This window comes from Ornithorhynchus anatinus, chromosome 2 (genome assembly GCF_004115215.2).
Source record: "Ornithorhynchus anatinus isolate Pmale09 chromosome 2, mOrnAna1.pri.v4, whole genome shotgun sequence".
NCBI lineage: Eukaryota > Metazoa > Chordata > Mammalia > Monotremata > Ornithorhynchidae > Ornithorhynchus > Ornithorhynchus anatinus.
In genome coordinates this window covers 33,752,487-33,771,391 of record NC_041729.1, presented here as the reverse complement: position 1 = coordinate 33,771,391, position 18,905 = coordinate 33,752,487, and the positions used below count along the sequence as shown (strand labels likewise).

The following is an 18,905-nucleotide window of genomic DNA, read 5'->3' as shown; positions in this document are numbered from 1 at the left end:
AGTCTAGAAGGACTGAACCTGATTACCTTGTATTGCACTCCCACTCCCCAGTGCTTAGAATAATAATAATAATATTGTTGGTATTTGTTAAGCGCTTACTATGTGCAGAGCACTGCAGAGCTAAGCGCTGGGGTAGACATAGGGGAATCAGGTTGTCCCACATGGGGCTCACAGTCTTAATCCCCATTTTACAGATGAGGTAACTGAGGCCCAGAGAAGTTAAGTGACTTGCCCACAGTCACACAGCTGACAAGTGGCAGAGCCGGGATTCGAACTCATGACCTCTGACTCCAAAACCCGTGCTCTTTCCACTGAGCCACGCTGCTTCTCTAGAACAGTGCTTGGCACATAGTAAGCGCTTAACAAATGCCTGGCTCAGTGAAAAGAGCACGGACTTTGGAGTCAGAGGTCATGGGTTCGAATCCTGGCTTGGCCACTTGCCAGCTGTGTGACTGTGGGCAAGTCACTTCACTTCTCGGTGCCTCAGTTACCCCATCTGTAAAATGGGGATGAAGACTGTGAGCCCCACGTGGGACAACCTGATTCCCCTGTGTCTACCCCAGCGCTTAGAACAGTGCTCGGCACATAGTAAGCGCTTAACAAATACCAACATTATTGCTATTATTATTATGAATGAAGAAAGAGGCCGCGTCGCTAGGTAATCTGGGAGTTGCAGTTCGGAGGGAGGAGGCGCCACAGAACAATTGACGATCGTGGGTAAATACGATCGATTGATTATTTAGAGAAGCAGCATGGCTCAGTGGAAAGAGCCCGGGCTTGGGAGCCAGAGGTCGTGGGTTCGAATCCTGGCCCTGCCATTTGTCAGCTGTGTGACTGTGGGCAAGTCACTTAATAATAATAATAATGTTGGTATTTGTTAAGCGCTTACTTTGTGTCGAGCACTGTTCTAAGCGCTGGGGTAGACACAGGGGAATCGGGTTGTTCCACGTGGGGCTCACAGTCTTAATCCCCATTTTACAGATGAGGGAACTGAGGCACAGGGAAGTTAAGTGACTTGCCCACAGTCACACAGCTGACAGGCGGCAGAGTCACTTCACTTCTCTGTGCCTCAGTTCCCTCATCTGTAAAATGGGGATTAACTGTGACCTGCGTTCGCCGGCCTGCGAACTACAAGTCCCAGACTACCGAGCGTCGCGGCCTCCTTCTTCATTCATTTAGTCATCCCTTCGATCAATCGATCATATTTACTGACCGGCGTCAATAGCTCTGTGGCGACTCCTGTCTCCGAACTACGAGTCCCAGACTATCGAGCGACGCGGCCGCTTTCTTCCTTCATTCATTTAGTCATCCGTTCGATCAATCGTGTTTATTGATTGTCATCAATACCTCTGTGGCGGCTCCTCCCTCCGAACTACAAGTCCCAGACTACCTAGCCACGCGGCCGCTTTACTCATTTAGTCATCCATTCGATCGATCGATCGTATTTACTGATAACGTTGGTATTTGTGAAGCGCTTACTAGTTGTGGAGCACTGTTCTAAGCGCTGGGGGAGATACAGGATAATCAGGTTCTCCCACGTGAGGGTCACAGTTAATCCCCATTTTACAGATGAGGGAACTGAGGCACAGAGAAGTGAAGTGACTTGCCCACAGTCACACAGCTGACAAGTGGCAGGTCCGGGATTCGAACCCACGAACTCTGACTCCCAAGCCCGGGCTCTTTCCACTGAGCCATGCTGCTTCTCTAATTAATCAACCGATCGTATTTACTGACGATCGTCAATTGTTCTGTGGCGCCTCCTCCCTCCGAACTGCAACTTCCAGATTACCTAGCGACGCGGCCGCTTTCTTCATTTATAATTATAATAGCAATAATGGTATTTGTTAAGCGCTTACTATGTGCCAATCACTGTTCTAAGTACTGGGGAGTGGGAGTGCAATACAACGTAATCAGGTTCAGTCCTTCTAGCCTGTGAGGCCGTTGTTGGGTAGGGACTGTCTTTATCTGTTGCCAAATTGGACTTTCCAAGCGCTTAGTACAGTGCTCGGCACACAGTAAGCGCTCAATAAATACGATTGAATGAATGAGGTTGTCTCACGTGGGGCTCACGGTTTTAATCCCCATTGAGCGCTTTCTTCGGGATTAAAAAAACCTTTTTTTTAATACCATTTGTTCAGAGCTTACTATGTGCCAAGCACTGTTCTAAAGGCTGGGGGAATACAAGGTAATCAGATTGTCCCACATGGGGCTCACAGTTCACAGTTCACAGTTCACAGCAGTGGAAAGAGCCTGGGCTTGGGAGTCAGAGGTCATGGGTCATTCATTCAATAGTATTTATTGAGCACTTACTATGTGCAGAACACTGTACCAAGCGCTTGGATTGTACAATTCGGCAACAGATAGAGACAATCCCTGCCCAATGACGGGTTTACAGTCTAATCCGTTCTAACCCTGACTCCGCCACTTAATAATAACGATGGCATTTGTTAAGCCCTTACTATGTGCAAAGCACTGTTCTAAGCGCCGGAGAGGATACAAAGTGATCAGATTGTCCCACGTGGGGCTCCCAGTCTTCACCCCCACTTTACAGATGAGGGAACTGAGGTCCAGAGAAGTGAATAATAATAATAATGTTAGTATTTGTTAAGCGCTTACTATGTGCCGAGCACTGTTCTAAGCGCTGGGTTGACTCACATGAGGCTCAAAGTCTTCATCCCCATTTTACAGATGAGGTCACTGAGGCACCGAGAGGTCAAATGACTTGCCCAAAGTCACCCAGCTGACAGGTGGGGCAGAGCCAGGATTAGAACCCCTGACCTCTGACTCCCAAACCCTGGCTCTTTCCACTGAGCCACGCTACCCCAGAGCTTAGAACAGTGCTCTGCACACAGTAAACGCTTAACAAATGCCAACATTAGTATTATTAAGCAGTGTGGCTTAGTGGCAAGAGCCCAGGCTTGGGAGTCAGAGGTCATGGTTTCTAATCCTGGCTCCGCCACTTGTCAGCTGTGTGACCTTGGTCAAGTCACTTCACTTCTCTGTGCCTCAGTTACCTCATCTGGAAAAATGGGGATTTAAAAAAAAAGTGAGCCCCACGTGGGACAATCTGATGACCCTGCACCTCCCCCAGCGCTTAGAACAGTGCCCTGCACATAGTAAGCACTTAACAAATACCAACATTATTATGGGGAAGCATCGTGGCTCAGTGGCAAGAGCCTGGGCTTGGGAGTCAGAGGTCGTGGGTTCGAATGCCGGCTCTCCCACTTGTCAGCTGTGTGACTGTGGTCAAGTCACTTCACTTCTCTGGGCCTCAGTTACCTCATCTGTAAAATGGGGATTAATAATAATAATAATGTTGGTATTTGTTAAGTGCTTACTATGTGTAGAGCACTGTTCTAAGTGCTGGGGTAGATACAGGGGAATCAAATTGTTCCCACATGAGGCTCACAGTTTTAATCCCCATTTTACACATGAGGTAACTGAGGCACAGAGAAGTTAAGTGACTTGCCCACAGTCACACAGAAGAGCAGGGATTCAAACCCATGACCTCTGACTCCCAAGTCCGTGCTCTTTCCACTGAGCCACGCTGCTTCTCGATTAACTGTGAGCCTCACATGGGGCAACCTGATGACCCTGTATCTCCCCCAGTGCTTGGAACAGTGCTTGGCACAAAGTAAGTGCTTAACAAATACCAACATTATTATGGGGAAGCAGCGTGGCTCAGTGGCAAAAGCCTGGGCTTCGGAGTCAGAGGTCATGGGTTTGACTCCCGGCTCTGCCACTTGTCAGCTGTGTGAGTGTGGGCAAGTCACTTCACTTCTCTGTGCCTCAGTTACCTCATCTGTAAAATGGGGATTAACTGTGAGCCTCATGTGAGACAACCTGATTACCCTGTATCTCCCCCAGCGCTTAGAACAGTGCTCTGCACATAGTAAGCACTTAACAAATACCAACATCATTATTATTATTCTCTGTGCCTCAGTGACCTCATCTGTACAATGGGGATTAACTGTGAGCCTCACGTGGCTGATGATCCTGTATCTCCCACAGCACTTAGAACAGTGCTCTGCACATAGTAAGTGCTTAACAAATACCAAACTCAGTGGAAAGAGCCTGGTTGGGAGTCAGAGGTCAGGGGTTCTAATCCCGGATCTGCCGCTTGCCAGCTGTGTGACTTCGGGGAAGTCACTTCACTTCTCTGGGCCTCAGTGACCTCATCTGTAAAATGGGGATTAACTCTGAGCTTCACGTGGGACAACCTGATGACCCTGTATCTACCCCAGCGCTTAGAACAGTGCTCTGCACATAGTAAGTGCTTAACAAATAACAAACACCGTGGAAAGAGCCCGGTTGGGAGTCAGAGGTCGTGGGTTCTAATCCCGGATCTGCCGCTTGCCAGCTGTGTGACTTTGGGCAAATCACTTCACTTCTCTGGGCCTCAGTGACCTCATCTGTAAAATGGGGATTAAAACCGTGAGCCCCACGTGAGACAACCTGATTTTAAAGAAGCAGCGTGGCTCAGTGGAAAGAGCACGGGCTTTGGAGTCAGAGGTCATGAGTTCGAATGCCAGCTCCACCACTTAGCTGTGTGACTGGGGGCAAGTCACTTAACTTCTCTGTGTTTCAGTTCCCTCATCTGTAAAATAGGGATTAAGACTGTGAGCCCCACGTGGGACAACCTGATTCCCCTGTGTCTACCCCAGTGCTTAGAACAGTGCTCGGCACATAGTAAGCGCTTAACAAATACCAACTTTTTTTTTTTTTTAGAACTGTGCTTTGCACATAGTAAGCGCTTAACAAATGCCAACGTTTATTATGATGCCCAGCAATGGCTGAGGCAAGACGATTGAAGGAATGGAGGGCCTCAGGCCCACTGTGGAAGCGGGAGGCGGGACTTCCGGGTCACCGAGGGGTCAGCGGGTCATGTGACGCCAAGATGGCGGCCCCGCAGCAGGAGGAGGGAGAAGGCGGTCGTCCTTTCCTAGGGAGGGCGGCCCCGGCGGGGAATTAAGGGGAAGGCGTCCTCGCCGTGGAGCCGAGACCCTTCCCGTCCCCAGGCGCAGAACGCACCTCACAGAGTCGCCCCGCGAGGGGGGGGGGAGAGATTTGGGAGCGGGCCGAGGCCGTGGACGGTGTGAGGGGAGGAGCGGCCCCCCTCCCAGCTGGGAAGGACCGGCCGTGCTGGGGGCAGCCACCCCCACATCTCCCCTTGCCCCCCTCCCCGGGGCCTCGCCCTTTTCCTCCTTGATGGCTTCCCGATGACCCCTTTTTTAATTTCCATTTTTTAACCCCCCATCTCCTCCCCCCGGTTCTCTTCCCCATGCCCCTTTGCCCCACCTGGAAATATGATCAGCGCCCCTGACGTGGTGGCTTTTACCAAAGAGGAAGAGTACGAGGACGAGCCCCGCCATGAGCCGTCGCTGCCCGAGGAGTATTCGGTGCCGCTCTTTCCCTTCGCCAGCCAGGGGGCCAACCCGTGGTCCAGACTGTCGGGGGCCAAGTTTGCCAGGGACTTCATCCTCATCTCCGAGTTCTCGGAGCAGGTGGGTCCCCAGCCCCTGCTGACCGTCCCCAATGACGCCAAGGTCTCCGGCACCTTCGACCTCAATTACTTCGCGCTGCGGATCATGTCCGTGGACTACCAGGCCTCTTTCGTGGGGCACCCGCCGGGGAGCGCCTACCCCAAGCTGAACTTCGTGGAGGACTCCAAAGTCGTGCTGGGGGACTCCAAGGAAGGGGCCTTCGCGTACGTGCACCACCTCACCCTTTACGATCTAGAGGCCCGGGGCTTCGTGAGGCCCTTCTGCATGGCCTACATTTCCACCGACGAGCACAAGATCATGCGGCAGTTCCAGGAGCTCTCGGCGGAGTTCTCCGAAGCGTCCGAGCGCTTGAAGAAGGGGAACCGGAAGGCCTTCGCCGGTGAACTCGAGAAGAAATTGAAGGACCTGGACTACACCAGGACCGTGCTGCACACCGAGACGGAGATCCAGAAGAAAGCCAACGACAAGGGGTTCTACTCCTCTCAGGCCATCGAGAAGGCCAACGAGCTGGCCAGCGTGGAAAAGTCCATCATCGAGCATCAGGATCTGCTAAAGCAAATCAGGTCTTACCCCTCCCGCAAGCCGAAGGAGTCCGATCGCCGCCCTTTCGGGCCAGAGGGTCCCCGGGAGCCGGTCGCCCCGAACTTTGACGGGGCACCCGCTACCTCCAACCCCGACGAGCTCGCGGAAACCAACCTCTATGCCCGCAGGGCCTCCTATACCCCCAAGCTCATCAAGGCCAAGTCCGCCAAATGTTTCGACAAAAAGCTGAAGACCCTAGAAGAGCTCTGCGATACCGAGTTTTTCACCCAGACTCTGGCTCAGCTGAGTCACATCGAACACATGTTCAGAGGGGACCTGTGCTACCTTCTGACGAGTCAGATTGACCGAGCGCTTTTAAAGCAGCAGTGCATCACGAACTTCCTCTTCGAAGACCTGGTGGATTTCGACGAGACGGTGGCGAAGAAGCAGGATGATGTTCGGCTGGAGCCCGATCCAGAGGGGTGCCAGTCCCGGTCTTTGGAAGAATATCCGGTCCCTAAAGTCTTCATCAGCATGGGGTCTTACAAGTCCAGCGTGGAGTCCGTACCTATCAAAATGGAGGCGGAGCTCGAACAGGACCCCGGAGGCGATGAGGCGACCGAATCTAGCGTGTACGGCCACCGGGAGAACCTGGATTACCTGGACATGGATATGAAAGGCAGCGTCAGTAGCGGCGAAAGCATCGAGGTCCTGGGGACGGAAAAGTCCTCTTCCGCCCTGCCCAAGTCCGACAGCCAGACGAGCTTGACGGCCCCCTTGAGCCCGCAGGTGGTCCGGAGCAGGGCGGTCAGCCGACGGACCATCAGCGAAGACAGCATCGAGGTCCTCAGCACGTGTCCCTCCGAGTCGTTGATCCCCGGCGACTTCAAAGCGAGCTACCCGAGTGCCATCAACGAAGAAGAGCCCTGCGCGGAGGAACCGCGTGCAGAGGACGAAGAGGGAGGGATTCGCTTCAGTGCCGGCGGGAGCCTCCGAGACGTCAGCGAGGCCGAGGGCGGCGGGGAAAGCCCCTTGACCCAGTCGGACTCGACCTGCTGCATCGGGAAAGAGAGTCCCGGTCTCCTGGCGCCCCATCCCGCCCTCACCCAGCAACCCTGTGACGACGACGGGGTGGTCAGTATCCCCCCACGGCCCTATAGGCAGAGGGAACCGGGCTTCCACGTGGACTTCACAGTCGAGGACCTCGGCTGTCCGTCCCGGGATGAGGCCCCCGGAGGCTCCCTGCCTCATGAGGTGGAGCCGGGCCGCCCGGACGGCGGCCGAGACATCAGCAGGATGAGCCTGGACGAATACTCCGACTCCACCAGCCACGTGAGCAGTAGCGCGGCCTCCACCGGTTCCGACCGGACCCCCTCTCCGGCTTGTCAAGCCGGCCACTCCGAGCGGCACAGAAAGAGGGCGGGGCAGAACGCGTTGAAGTTTATCCGGCAGTACCCCTTCGCCCCTCCGGCAATCTACTCTCTGCTCAGTGGGAGGACCCTGGTCGTGCTGGGGGAAGAAGAAGCGATAGTGAGGAAGCTGGTGACGGCTCTGACCATCTTTGTTCCGAACTATGGCAGGTCCACCAAGCCCGTGAAACACTGGCTCACCACCCCTTTGCACATAACGGATTTTCAGAAGTGGAAGCTAATTGGCTTACAGAGGTAAATGAGGGCCCGCATCTCCTAACCGGAGGGCCACATGCCCGTCGGGTGGAAACGGGCCCACGGCCCCTGGTTGTCCCTGAAAAACCGTCTGTTTAAGGAGATGCGCCGTCCAGTCCCACCCCGCTCTGTCCGTATTTGGGGCAGAGTTTCCCTTTGAGGCCCAGATTCACAGGCACTGCTGTTGGGGATGGGGAAGGGAGGGGTACCGATTTCTACCGATTGGAGTGCAAGAAGGATTAACGGCTGGGAGGTGTCTGGGTCTCTGAATGCGTTCCTTAGGCCTCTCCTCTTCATGCCAGTCTAAAAAAGGTAGACGTTTATTTTTTCCGCTTGGTGGTCCCCGAGCTTTTCTACTCAGCGGCCACTTAACCTCGCTGTCCGTTGTGTCTGGCACTGAGCGGATCTCCTGGCTATAGCCCACTCTCCAAATCAGAGAGCTGGAGCCGTTGGCTGAGGCGAAACAGTCGGCGGCCCAGCCGGGATTGGGCCTCCCATTCCTGAATGTCTGGCTTTTCGCGTGTCCCATCAAACTGTGTTTCCACCCTCCCTGCCCCAGATCCTAATCATGTTTGGGTTTCACTGGAGTCAGGCAACCGAACACACACAAGTAATTTGAAGAGGGGCCTCTGGTCTCTCTGCGATGCTTGCCCTAAACCAACCAGTATTGCTCTCGGTGAACCTGTCCGTTTTCCAAGAGGTTTCCCTTCGGCGGCGAAAAGGCAGTGGATTTTGAGCCGGGACTCGGTTCTTTGGTTATAAAGAAGGGCCGACAGATCCACTGCCCTCGAGGCTTGATCTAAGTCTTGGAAGGTGTTCTCTGAGACCAAGAGCGTAGCAGAAAACACTGAAGTGAAGTAACGGCACTTTTCGAGCGCTCACTGGGGACAGTGGGTCAATAGAGTGCCTAGAAAGTACAGAAGGGTAAAGGAGACAAGTTCCCTGCCCACAAGGAGCTTCCATTCTAGTGTGCGCAGGTGTTTAGGTTTGCCTGGTTTTTCATTTTATTAAAATTCACCTGAAATTATCTTTGAAGAGGAACTTCTGAAGAGACGTGGCCCAGAAGTTTACCGTTGTTTGAGTATTTTCAGGGTGCAGATGACAGCAGTAATGGTAATTTTTAAGCCCTTACTGGTTGCCGAGCTCTGTGCTTAGCGCTGGGAGACAATAAACAGGTGGGAAGAGAAGCAGTATGGCGGAGTGGATAGAGCATGGGCCTGGGAGTAAGAAGGTCATGGGTTCTGATCCCAGCTCCGCCACTTGACTGCAGTGTGACCTCAGGCAAGTCACTTTGCTTCTCTGGGCCTCAGTTACCTCGTCTGTAAAATGGGGATTGAGACTGTGATCCTCAAGTGGGACGGGGACTGTGTCCAACCCCATTTGTGTGTATCCACCCCAGCGCTTAGTACAGAGCCTGTCACGTAGTAAGAATTTAAGAAATACCAATTATACCCGATCCCTGTCCCTTGGCAGGGTGAGAGGGGAAAGGCATAATCCAAGACTCTAAGTGGGGAGATGGGACTGGAGGCAGACAGAAACACAAAATAAAACTTGTACATTGTGGTCACTAAACTTACAAGAGTTCTCTGAAAATGGTCAAATTGTCAGTTGGGCTTGAAGTCAAGAATGACTTGACCCTGTTTTGACAAACTCTTAAAATTGTTTTCCAGGGAACACTGCTGTTTGGCAGGGATTTTAAGATAAATCTCTTTAGATTTGATAAAGTTCATCCAGATTTTGAAACATTCATTTTAACCCTCACCCGTGGCAGATGAGGAGGAGGAGGAGTAGTAATTGAGGTATCTGTTAAGCACTTACTATATTCCAAAGCACAGTGCTAAGCTCTGCGGTTGGTACGGTCGGGATCGTACGTAGTCACTGGCCCACAGGGGACTCACAGTCTGAACGGGAGGGAAACTAGGTATTGAATCCCCATTTTACAGATTGGGACACAGAGAGAAAGTGAAGTGACTTGACTCTCCCAAGCACTTTCGACAGTGCTTTGCACACAGTAAGCGCTCAATAAGTACGATTAAATTGCCCCACGTCACATAGCAGGCCAGTTGTGGAGCCAGAATTAAAGTCCAGGTCTCCTGACTCCTGGCCCGCCGTAAAAATGATTAAATCTTCATCTTGGGGTCACCAATGGAGAGTGGAGCCAGCGCAAAAGTAACACAATAATGGGCGCTAAAATTGTCAGCTCTTTCCATTAGAAGTTATTTACAGAGCATTTTGTCTGCATTTGTCAACTGAACAGGACACGGCTTCTTTAGGATCTTAGTGTGTACACCTCTGTTGGGCAGCAGAGAACTACCTTTCCTGTGATGTAATTGACAGATTTTTCGTGAGACTCAGTTTGAGAGGGTCAGTTTGATGGTGTGTGCTGAAGGCCGTGTACAGCATAGTTTGCCTTGGATCTGCTGCAGCCGATCCGGCAGTAGAACTGGAAAATTTTATAGCAGTCCATTGGTCATATTTATTGAGCTCTTACTGTGTTCTGAGCACTGTAGTAAGCACTTGAGAGAGTACAATATAATAGAGTTCATAGATGTGTTCCCTGTCCATAACAGGCTTTCAGTTTCGGGGCAGGTAGAAAGACATTAATATAAATAAATAATTTCTAGACGTGTGCATAAGTGCTGTGGGGCTGAAGGTGAGGTGAATACCAAATGTCCAGTGAACAAATATATCCTGGGAAGAGGTGAATTTTATATAAGACTTGATTGGAATCTTTCATTTTCTAGCAAGGCATTGTGTATTATTATTTTTATTAATAGTATCGGTTAAGTGCTTATTACGCGCCAGGCACTGTGCTAAGCCCTGGGGTAGATACAAGCTCATCAGGTTGGACACAGTCCCTGTCCCACATGGGGTTCCCAGTCTCAATCCCCATTTTCAAGATGAGGGAACTGAAACACTGAGAAGTGAAGTGACTTTCTCAAGATCACACAGAGGGCAAGAGGCAGAGCCGGGATAAGAGCTCAGGTTCTCTGACTTCCAGGCCCGTGCTGTAACCACTAGGCCATGCTGCTTCCCAATATTACTTTGTTGAGCCACTAATATGGTTGGCCTAATTATAGCCCTGCGGCTGATGAATCGCCAGGGAAACATTCACAACTGCCCTTGTTTATTGAGGAACAGCAATTTAGGGGTTTGGGACCCTGTGTAAAATAGGGCTGGATGACTCTCTGACAGGACTAACAAGATGGCAGGGGGAGGTGAGTCATTGGCTCTCCTTTCCATTTGCTCCATTTCTTCTTTCTGCTTCCCTCTTAAACGATTTTTACAGAAGTAGGATTTGAAGCAGCATAGAGGAGGACCAGAATGTCGATGCAGATCCAAAAGGGACGGGAGGCTCCAGGGGTAAAAAAGAAGCACATCAGAAGAGGAGTCGTGGTGGCGGGCATGTCATCGGAAAGGTTTAGGTGGCAGACTGAGGCAGACGGGAGGAAGGGAAAGGAACAACAGGGAAGGAGATAGGTGGGTGCGGCAGGACGGTGGTGAGAAGAAGGGAGACTGCGGGAAAGGAGTCATCGACGAAGCGTGCGTTCGTCATGGGGAGAAGGCCAGGTTAGGTCTGCCTGGACTGGATGGTGAAGCTGGGAAGAGGTGTGTTTTAAGGAAGGAAGCTGACTAATGTGAGAGGCCAGGCTTGAGGTTAGAGAAGCAGCGTGGTGTAGGGGAGAGAGCACGGACCTGGGAGTCAGAAGGTCCTAATTCTGGCTCCACCACTTGTCTGCTCTGTGACCTTGGGTAAGTCACTCAACTTGTCTGGGCCTCAGTTTCCTCATCTCTAAAATGGAGATTAAATCCTCAATCTCTCCCCTTGGACTGAGAGCCCCATGGGGAATGGCGACCGACAGCCCTTTGGGCCCAATCTGGGGTACGACAGCTACCTCAGCTTGCTATGTAGGAAGAAGTTGATAAATATTAGTTATTTTTATTGTAATTTGATGATGGGCAGGGTAGATGTAAAGTGAATCGAACCCTAGAGGTCACAGCTGACAGCCCACTCTCACCCCTTAGTCTCACCATCCCGCAAGCCTAGTAAAATCTAGGCTGTGAGCTCGTTGTGGGCTGGGAATGTGTCTGTTTATTGTCATATTCTCCCAAGCGCTTAGTGGAGTGCTCTGCACACTGTAAGCGCTCAATAAATGAGATCAACTGAAATCACCACTCATTTCATTTCATTCCGTCATACTTATTGAGTGCTAACTGTGTGTAGAGCACTGTACTCAGCGCTTGGAAGAGTACAAAATAATAGTAAACAAGACACGCTCCCATTTATCTTTTTGTGGTCCCAGCTGGGAATCAAGCATTCCCAGAAACCCTTTTCAAAAGCAACGTCAGCTTTATCCAGAAACCCTACTGGATGTCGACCCCGTGACCCTTTAATTTTGCATCGTCCCTACCGGGGTTGGGCGTCCCGCCATCCCCGTTCCCTTTCTTTGTTTCAGGGTGACCTCCCCGGCCGGTGTCAACACCCTGCACGCTCTGAACCGGTACAGCCGCTACACCAGCGTCCTGGATCTGGACAACAAGACCCTGTGCTGCCCCCTCTACCGCGGAACCCTGGTCCCTCGGCTTGCCGACCACCGCACGCAGATCAAGCGGGGGAGCACCTACTACATGCACGTCCAGAGCCTCCTGACCCAGCTGTGTTCCAAGGCCTTCCTCTTCACCTTCTGTCACCACCTGCACCTGCCCGTCAACGAGAAGGAGACCGAGGAGGCCGTCCTGGGCCGGCAGATGAACTTCCTCAAGCTGCAGCTGGGCCTGGTGAACGAGGACGTCAAGGTGGTGCAGTACCTGGCCGAGCTGCTCAAACTGCAGTACGTCCAAGGGCCCTCCAGGGACCGGAACCCGGTGCTCAGGTTTGACTACGTTCCCAGCTCTCTGTACAAAATCTAAGCCCCGCTGGGCACTCAGGACTGGGAGGACCGACAGGGAAGGGAGACACGTTGGCACGAGCTGGACTCACCGCTTTCCCTCCTCGAGGCGTGTTGGAAACGAAACTGGACGTTTGGGTGGGGGGCAGCGTCTCTGTGTTGTCCGTCGGAGAAGGAGGCGGAGGATTCCTGGGTGGTGTCTGGCAAATGGAAAATTGAGTCGCGGCTTGGGGGTGGGGCGGGGGGATTGGGAGTTTTCACAGCGAGGCGACGTGGGAAGGGGCTAAGAGGGCTCTCAGCCTGCTGGTAGCTATCTGGGGATGAAGGTTCTTTGGCCGAGGAGTAACTTTATGATTTCTGGCAAGGGATCAGTCCAGACAGGGAGAGAGCGGGTGTTCGCATTACGCTCTGCCTGGAGGATCTGAGCAGCTACAGACTCTTCAGCGTCGAGTAACTCAGAGCACAGGATCTCAAGGAGGAGGTGGTCCAGGCCTAGAAGGAAACGGTGGGGGGCGGCCTCTTAGCTGGGATGAAGTTCGCAGCTAAACACAGCAGTAGCCAAATGTGTGGTTTGCGGGGGTGGGAACGAGGGGCAAAAATTAGTGCTGGAAAAAGTTTTGTTGTTTTATTTTAAACTCCACCCTGGTAATTAGAAGCATCCCTAACGTTTATGCATCTGTATGTATCTATGTATACCTCTTCAGAACTCAATTAGCAGGGTCCCTTGGATAAGTCTGCCTCGTGGGGCTGGTTTTTCTGAAAGGATTTTTATGAATCTCAGTCCCCGAAGTTGGTTGTCCCCCGATCCACGAAATTGAGAGATCAAAGCGCAGATGTCGTCACGGTGGAAGCCCTGACTGACTCTGCAGCCTGAGAGCCCCTGTCAGGAGCCTCTTTAAGAAGTGATACCTGTACACTAGCCCATGCCAACTCTCATGCCTGCGGAGGGGCATGGGTAGCCTGGGGGAGGCGGAGGGGACTGGACCTCGTCCATCTGCAACCTCATTCGTCATTTCCCCAAGTCTGGGGAAAGAGAGTCACCGACCCAGGCTTTGAAAATTACATTTTATGGTCTGCCAACAAAACGTATATGGGGAGATAAGAGTTGAGAGGGAATCAGAAGAACAACTGAGCGGAGAGAAACATTGCCAGAAGGTACCCAAGGCAGGAAGTGCGACTGGGCCAAAATTCAAATCAGGTTGTTTTACCACACCTCAGGAGTTCTGCTGTCAATGTTTCTGGCTCGTTTGGTTCCATTGGCTTTTGCGAGGGATGTTGGATTTCGTTTACTTCTCCTTCAGGCCATTATGGAAAGTTATAACTGGGCACAGGTGGAACCTTCATTTCCAGGTTCTTTCTTCAGCAAACCTCCACGACCTCTCGGCTACCTCTCAAGGGGCATCGTTTTCCAGCTTAGACAGGGTTCCGTTGAGCTGAGTCGCTCCGGGTGTTTCCGACCTTCTGAAATTCCCTAGGCCGATTGGCCGGCGATAGCACGGGTTGGGCAAGCGGCCCTGTGACTGAGTCGCCGAAGTTGCTGTCTCTCAGACCCTCCCTCGGAGACACGCCGATCCTTCTAGTCAGCGAGGAACGGCTTCTCCACCCAAATGTACTTTCTCTTTCCAAAGGATTCCCAGTAAATCTCAGGGGAAGGGCCCAGTGCACATTTCGCCCTTCACCTCTGTCCTCTCGGTAGAGAACTTTCTCCACCCTGCACCTGTCTGTCTTTCCCTCCCTCCTCCGGGTATGGATAGAGGGAAGAACGTTTTTTGCCGAAAGGACAGCTGCAGAACTTTGAATGTGCATTTTTAACAACAGTGCATTGTATCCAGCTATAGGGGAAACCCGTAGTTTTATTTTTTGTTTTTATGTTGCCCCGGTAGAAATTGATCTATCAATCAATGGTATTTATTGAGCCCTTACTATATGCAGAACACTGTACTAAGTGCTTGGGAGGGTACAATACAACAGAATTAGCAAATACGTTCTGCAATTAGATTTAAACCTCCCCTCTTCTAGCCTGTGAGCCTGTTGTGGGCAGGGATTGTCTCTCTCTGTTGCTGAATTGCACTTTCCAAGGGCTTAGTACAGTGCTCTGCACACAGTAAGCACTCAGTAAATATGATTGAATTGAACTAATTCTGATTCTGGAAATGAAGGTGACGGGTGTCAGTGCACAAATGGGCAGTGACAGGATTTGGGGCAGCGGCTTTGGTGTGGCGTGTCCCCTCCCGTACAATTTGAGCCAACGTTTGCACTTCCATTCAGCATCCTGAACCAAGGGAATTTCTTTAACCGCCTGGTCAAACCACGTTTCTAGGTTTAGCCCATCTCTTCGCCAAGAATGTTCTAATGCTCTGTTTTATTTCTCTCCAGTCTCTTAAAGAACAGAAGTGGCAAAGAGAGGTTGGCTTTCACGATGCTTTTGTCTCCCATAAGGGAAAGTCAGGCCGAGGGTTGTGTTTGAAAAAAGGGAAGAGGTCCCCAAGGCTCGCTTTGGGGATTCCTGCCTTACTGTTGTCAGTAGTAGTGTTAGAGTTACAGTATTTATTAAGCGCTTCCTGTGCGTCAAGCACTCTGCGAAGCACTGGGGTAGATACAAGGTAACGAGGTCGGACGCGTGGGCCTCCCAGCCTAGGGGAGGGGTGTCATCGCGGTGTTTGTCGTTCCAATCGTCAGGCTGAGGGTGGGGGGGGTCTCTGCAATGGCTGGAGAAGCCCGTGTTCTTCATCAGCTTTCTCTGCATCCGTGTTTGGCTTCAGCACCTAATTCACCGCAAAACGTGACCACGTGAAGAGTTTCCTTTACCAGTTTTAAATGTGAAGAGTATAGTTTTTTGGCATGTGAACCAAACCCACTGGGAAAGCTTGTTTTTGCTTTGTTTTTAAATGACAAGATGTTATATCTTGTTGCGTGGCGGACAGCTTCCGCTAGCTCATTTAAGGAAGTGGCCGTGTAACCTTTTACCTTAAAGGAAAAAAAGCCTATATCAAAGCCCACATGAGATTGTTTTTGTAACAAGAGGATCAAAAAGGATCAGTGCTATTATTCTTGGGGGGGGGGGGGGGGGGGGTAGTGGACATTGTAAAGGAAGCCGGACAATGGGAAAATGATCAAACAGCAGATCAGCTTTTTGGTGGAGTTAGGTAACTTCAGATCTACTTTATCTAGTTAAGGTCTCCTAGAATGATCTTCAAAAATCTTTAAGGGTGTTTACCTTTGGTCTTAATGTGGCCTCAGGAAGGCATTGAAAACGAGGCCCGTTAGACTCTCTATTGCCTAGAGTAGAGCAGAACTCTTTCTTTATGAATCTGGGCCCTGAAGACTGGACAGTTAATTGTGGGAGTTTGTCATCTCTTCCTAAGAGAAGGCAAAGTAGATGTGCAAATTAGTGGTTATCCTTCTGAATTAAAAATGGAAGTTGGGAAATAACTTGGAGAATGCTGGTTCTGGTAGGCGGATGTTTCATTTTTTGGTGAATTCATTTATAACACGACCAGTGATAGCTAAACTCTCATATCCCCACAAATAAGGAATTTCCAATGGCGTTCACTTCAGTCTACAAACTACCTCCAAATTGTCTGATCTTTGTTCCCTTTCCAGATTCCCATTTTGGAGAACTGAATCTATTAGAAGACCTTTTCTTACAATGTCGATGAGGAGAAGAGTCCCCAGGGTTGAGATCCTGTCTATCAACCAGTCAGTCAGTGGTATTTATTGAGCACTTACTGTGTTCAGAGCACTGTACCGAGTGCTTGGGAAAGGACAATACAACCCAGTTGGTAGACACGATCCCTGCCCCCAAGGAGTTTATAGTCTACAGGCCAAAGACAAGCATTAAAATAGATTATGGCTAAGGAGGATAGTAGGGAAGAATATTGGATTTTGAGCAAGGGATATCTATTCAAAATAGCTGAGATTCTTCTCTAGTAATTAGGCTAATTGAAGTCTGCCAAATCCCCCCCCCAAAGTATCTAAGAAATGAAACCAAATCAAGCCATTTCCCAGAAATAAACTGATAATAGCACTTCACTCCTTTGGTTGTGATTTGGGCTCCATCTTCATCATCAGCTTCTCACTCAGGGAGTGAAGCACAGAGAATAAAATTTGCCTTTTATTCTGAAGTTTGAGCTTTATACTTGAATGTTGGTATTTATTTTATACCCTCTGTTTGATCCTATTTCGCTAGAGCTATGAAAATATTAGTTGGTTATAAATGTCATTCTTGCAAATATGCAGATGTGCAATGTTTAAGGACCTTATTTGAAAAATTATCAAAAGCAAGTGGTCTTTTTAGCACATACAGTGCCATATTTTCCTGACAGCTACTGCCTCAAACCTTCCATAGCCCCTAGAATTCCATAGTACGCGGTACCCAGAAGACCTTCCTCAGACCTCAGTCTCGTCGTCGAGGTCAAAGCAAGACAGATATCAAAAGCCGAACTTAAAACATTAAACTGTAGTCCACCCTAAGATTCCTGGATCTTAGAACAGCTTTCACGTGGCCCTAACCTAATCTCAAATCAGAACCAGTGAAAGAAGCTAATTTCGGCCGCATGTGAATGCCGCGCAAATCCCATTTCAAAATCCTAGAAAATGTCGACGGCTCCTATTCTGCCTGTCAGGACTACTGCTGTTCCGTAGAGCCTGCTTTGCCGGGAAGAGTGTTTTGCCTGCTGGACATTATGACACCGAGCATGCCCACTGTCTGCTTCTTTGAATGCCGAGCGCACGCACTTACCCCCTTCCCTCCCCCTAAATATTGCATGTCCGATCATAGTTTCCAGCATCACTCTCGGTTCCGTCAGTGTCGGTACGGTCGAAGGCACTTGTTCTCCCCATCAGAGAATTCACTGAAGCAGCCTTTCGGAAGGATACTTTTAAAGATGGCCGAACAATTTCTCCAAGCTTCATTTACTTACCCAAGAGCTAAGAAGAAGACCCCTTGGCCCCGTGCTGGAAATCAAGCCAGACTTCCGGTCCGTCCCCAAGGTGAACGGCTCAACGGGAAATGGAAGGAGTGAATGTTAGGTCGAGCGTTTCCTTTAAAGACTGCTAAATTGCGACTCGCCAAGATTCTCCCCTGTGCAGTTGAAGAGCAGTCTGGAAAAGTGAAAAGCTCAGCAGTTGATGTACCGTACTGCCATCACAAGGCATTTGGTATAGCGCCTCTCTGTCCATTGTTCTTGACCTGCCGAGCAAGTTAGTTCCCGGACGGTCTGCCCTCGCCCGTATGACGGCCCTTTGGAAGCTTATGACCCTCCGGTTCTTTCCTCCTCTTCTCCTGGAAGTTCTTGCTGGGATGGGGAAGAGACAGGGAAAGAGCAATTTGCACTTTGCAACAAAGTAATGTCAATTTCTGCACCTTAACCTGGAATGAAGAGTTCGCTCTTAAATGGGGCCGGGGGATTCCAGGACCCTGCTGCTGAGAAACCTTTCTGAAGAATCCATGTACATGTTTGGGAGTGGTTTCTTCCCAGAGAGACCAACTGCCAGATATTTGTGTGAATGACAAAACCCCAAATAGAAGCTGTGATCTTTACAGTAACAGGTTAGTCATCTCAAAACTCATAAAGCCCCTACAGGAGCTGGTAATCTGGGGGGAGTCAGAACCGGCAGGGGCTGAAGTTTGAGAGTGCAGGAAAAGTCACCTGGAAGGCAGAGCTACAGGGTACCTCACCCACTACCTATTCAGATGCCAGGGAGGTTGGCATATTCATTGGGTTGGGATAAAACTTGCCTTCAAGGGTGCAGGATGAATTCTCTCATTATTCTTCGAAAGAAAACCTATTTTAATATTGCATGTTCACTCGTTTGTAGGTGTGTGTGTCTGTACAGACCATTTGCCTAAGCAGTAGCTTAACCAAGCGCCCCATGGAAGTGGTACAGCTGGCATGTGTGTGTAATATTTTATAGGTGTTGCTGCACAAGAGTTTAACAAGAGTTAATGCCAAATGAATGATATGAGAAAAAGTGTACTTTTTTTTAAAAAGAGATTTAATTTATTTGAGTTCCGATATTTTTGAAATATAAAAATTGGTGGTATTTTTTAAAGCTATAATTCTTGTCAAACATTCTGTGGTTCTTAATTTTACCGTGCTTATTAAAAAAGAAAGTCGTAACTATGTTTGGCACTCGGCTGTTTGAAAAATAAAATGTATTTGGGAAGGCCACCGTTTATTTCACTACTAACAGGAAGGAGATCAGTGCGCCGAGCATCGAAAGAGGAGAGAAAATTAGGGCCTGTTAGTGGCACTCTCTCGACTGAAAATATTCACCACCTTTTATTCCTGCAGTATGTTGAACATTAAGGAGAAGGGTTAGCA

General features: G+C 50.2%; 1 protein-coding gene across 1 annotated transcript; it reads left to right on the top strand.

Moving 5' to 3' along the window:
• The first annotated feature begins 4,906 nt into the window (after positions 1-4,906).
• SMCR8 (SMCR8-C9orf72 complex subunit) lies at positions 4,907-18,752 on the top strand. Its single transcript, XM_001509548.5, has 2 exons — positions 4,907-7,690; positions 12,148-18,752. The coding sequence occupies exons 1-2, from the start codon at positions 5,307-5,309 to the stop codon at positions 12,599-12,601; spliced, it is 2,838 nt and encodes a 945-aa protein (XP_001509598.3). The 5' UTR covers positions 4,907-5,306; the 3' UTR covers positions 12,602-18,752.
• The last annotated feature ends 153 nt before the right edge of the window (positions 18,753-18,905 follow it).

Coding starts and splice junctions, on each gene's coding strand:
- SMCR8 (XM_001509548.5), top strand. CDS start 5,307: ATGATCAGCGCCCCTGACGTGGTGGCTTTTACCAAAGAGGAAGAGTAC. Junction 7,691..12,147: donor AAGCTAATTGGCTTACAGAG/GTAAATGAGGGC, acceptor TCTTTGTTTCAG/GGTGACCTCCCCGGCCGGTG.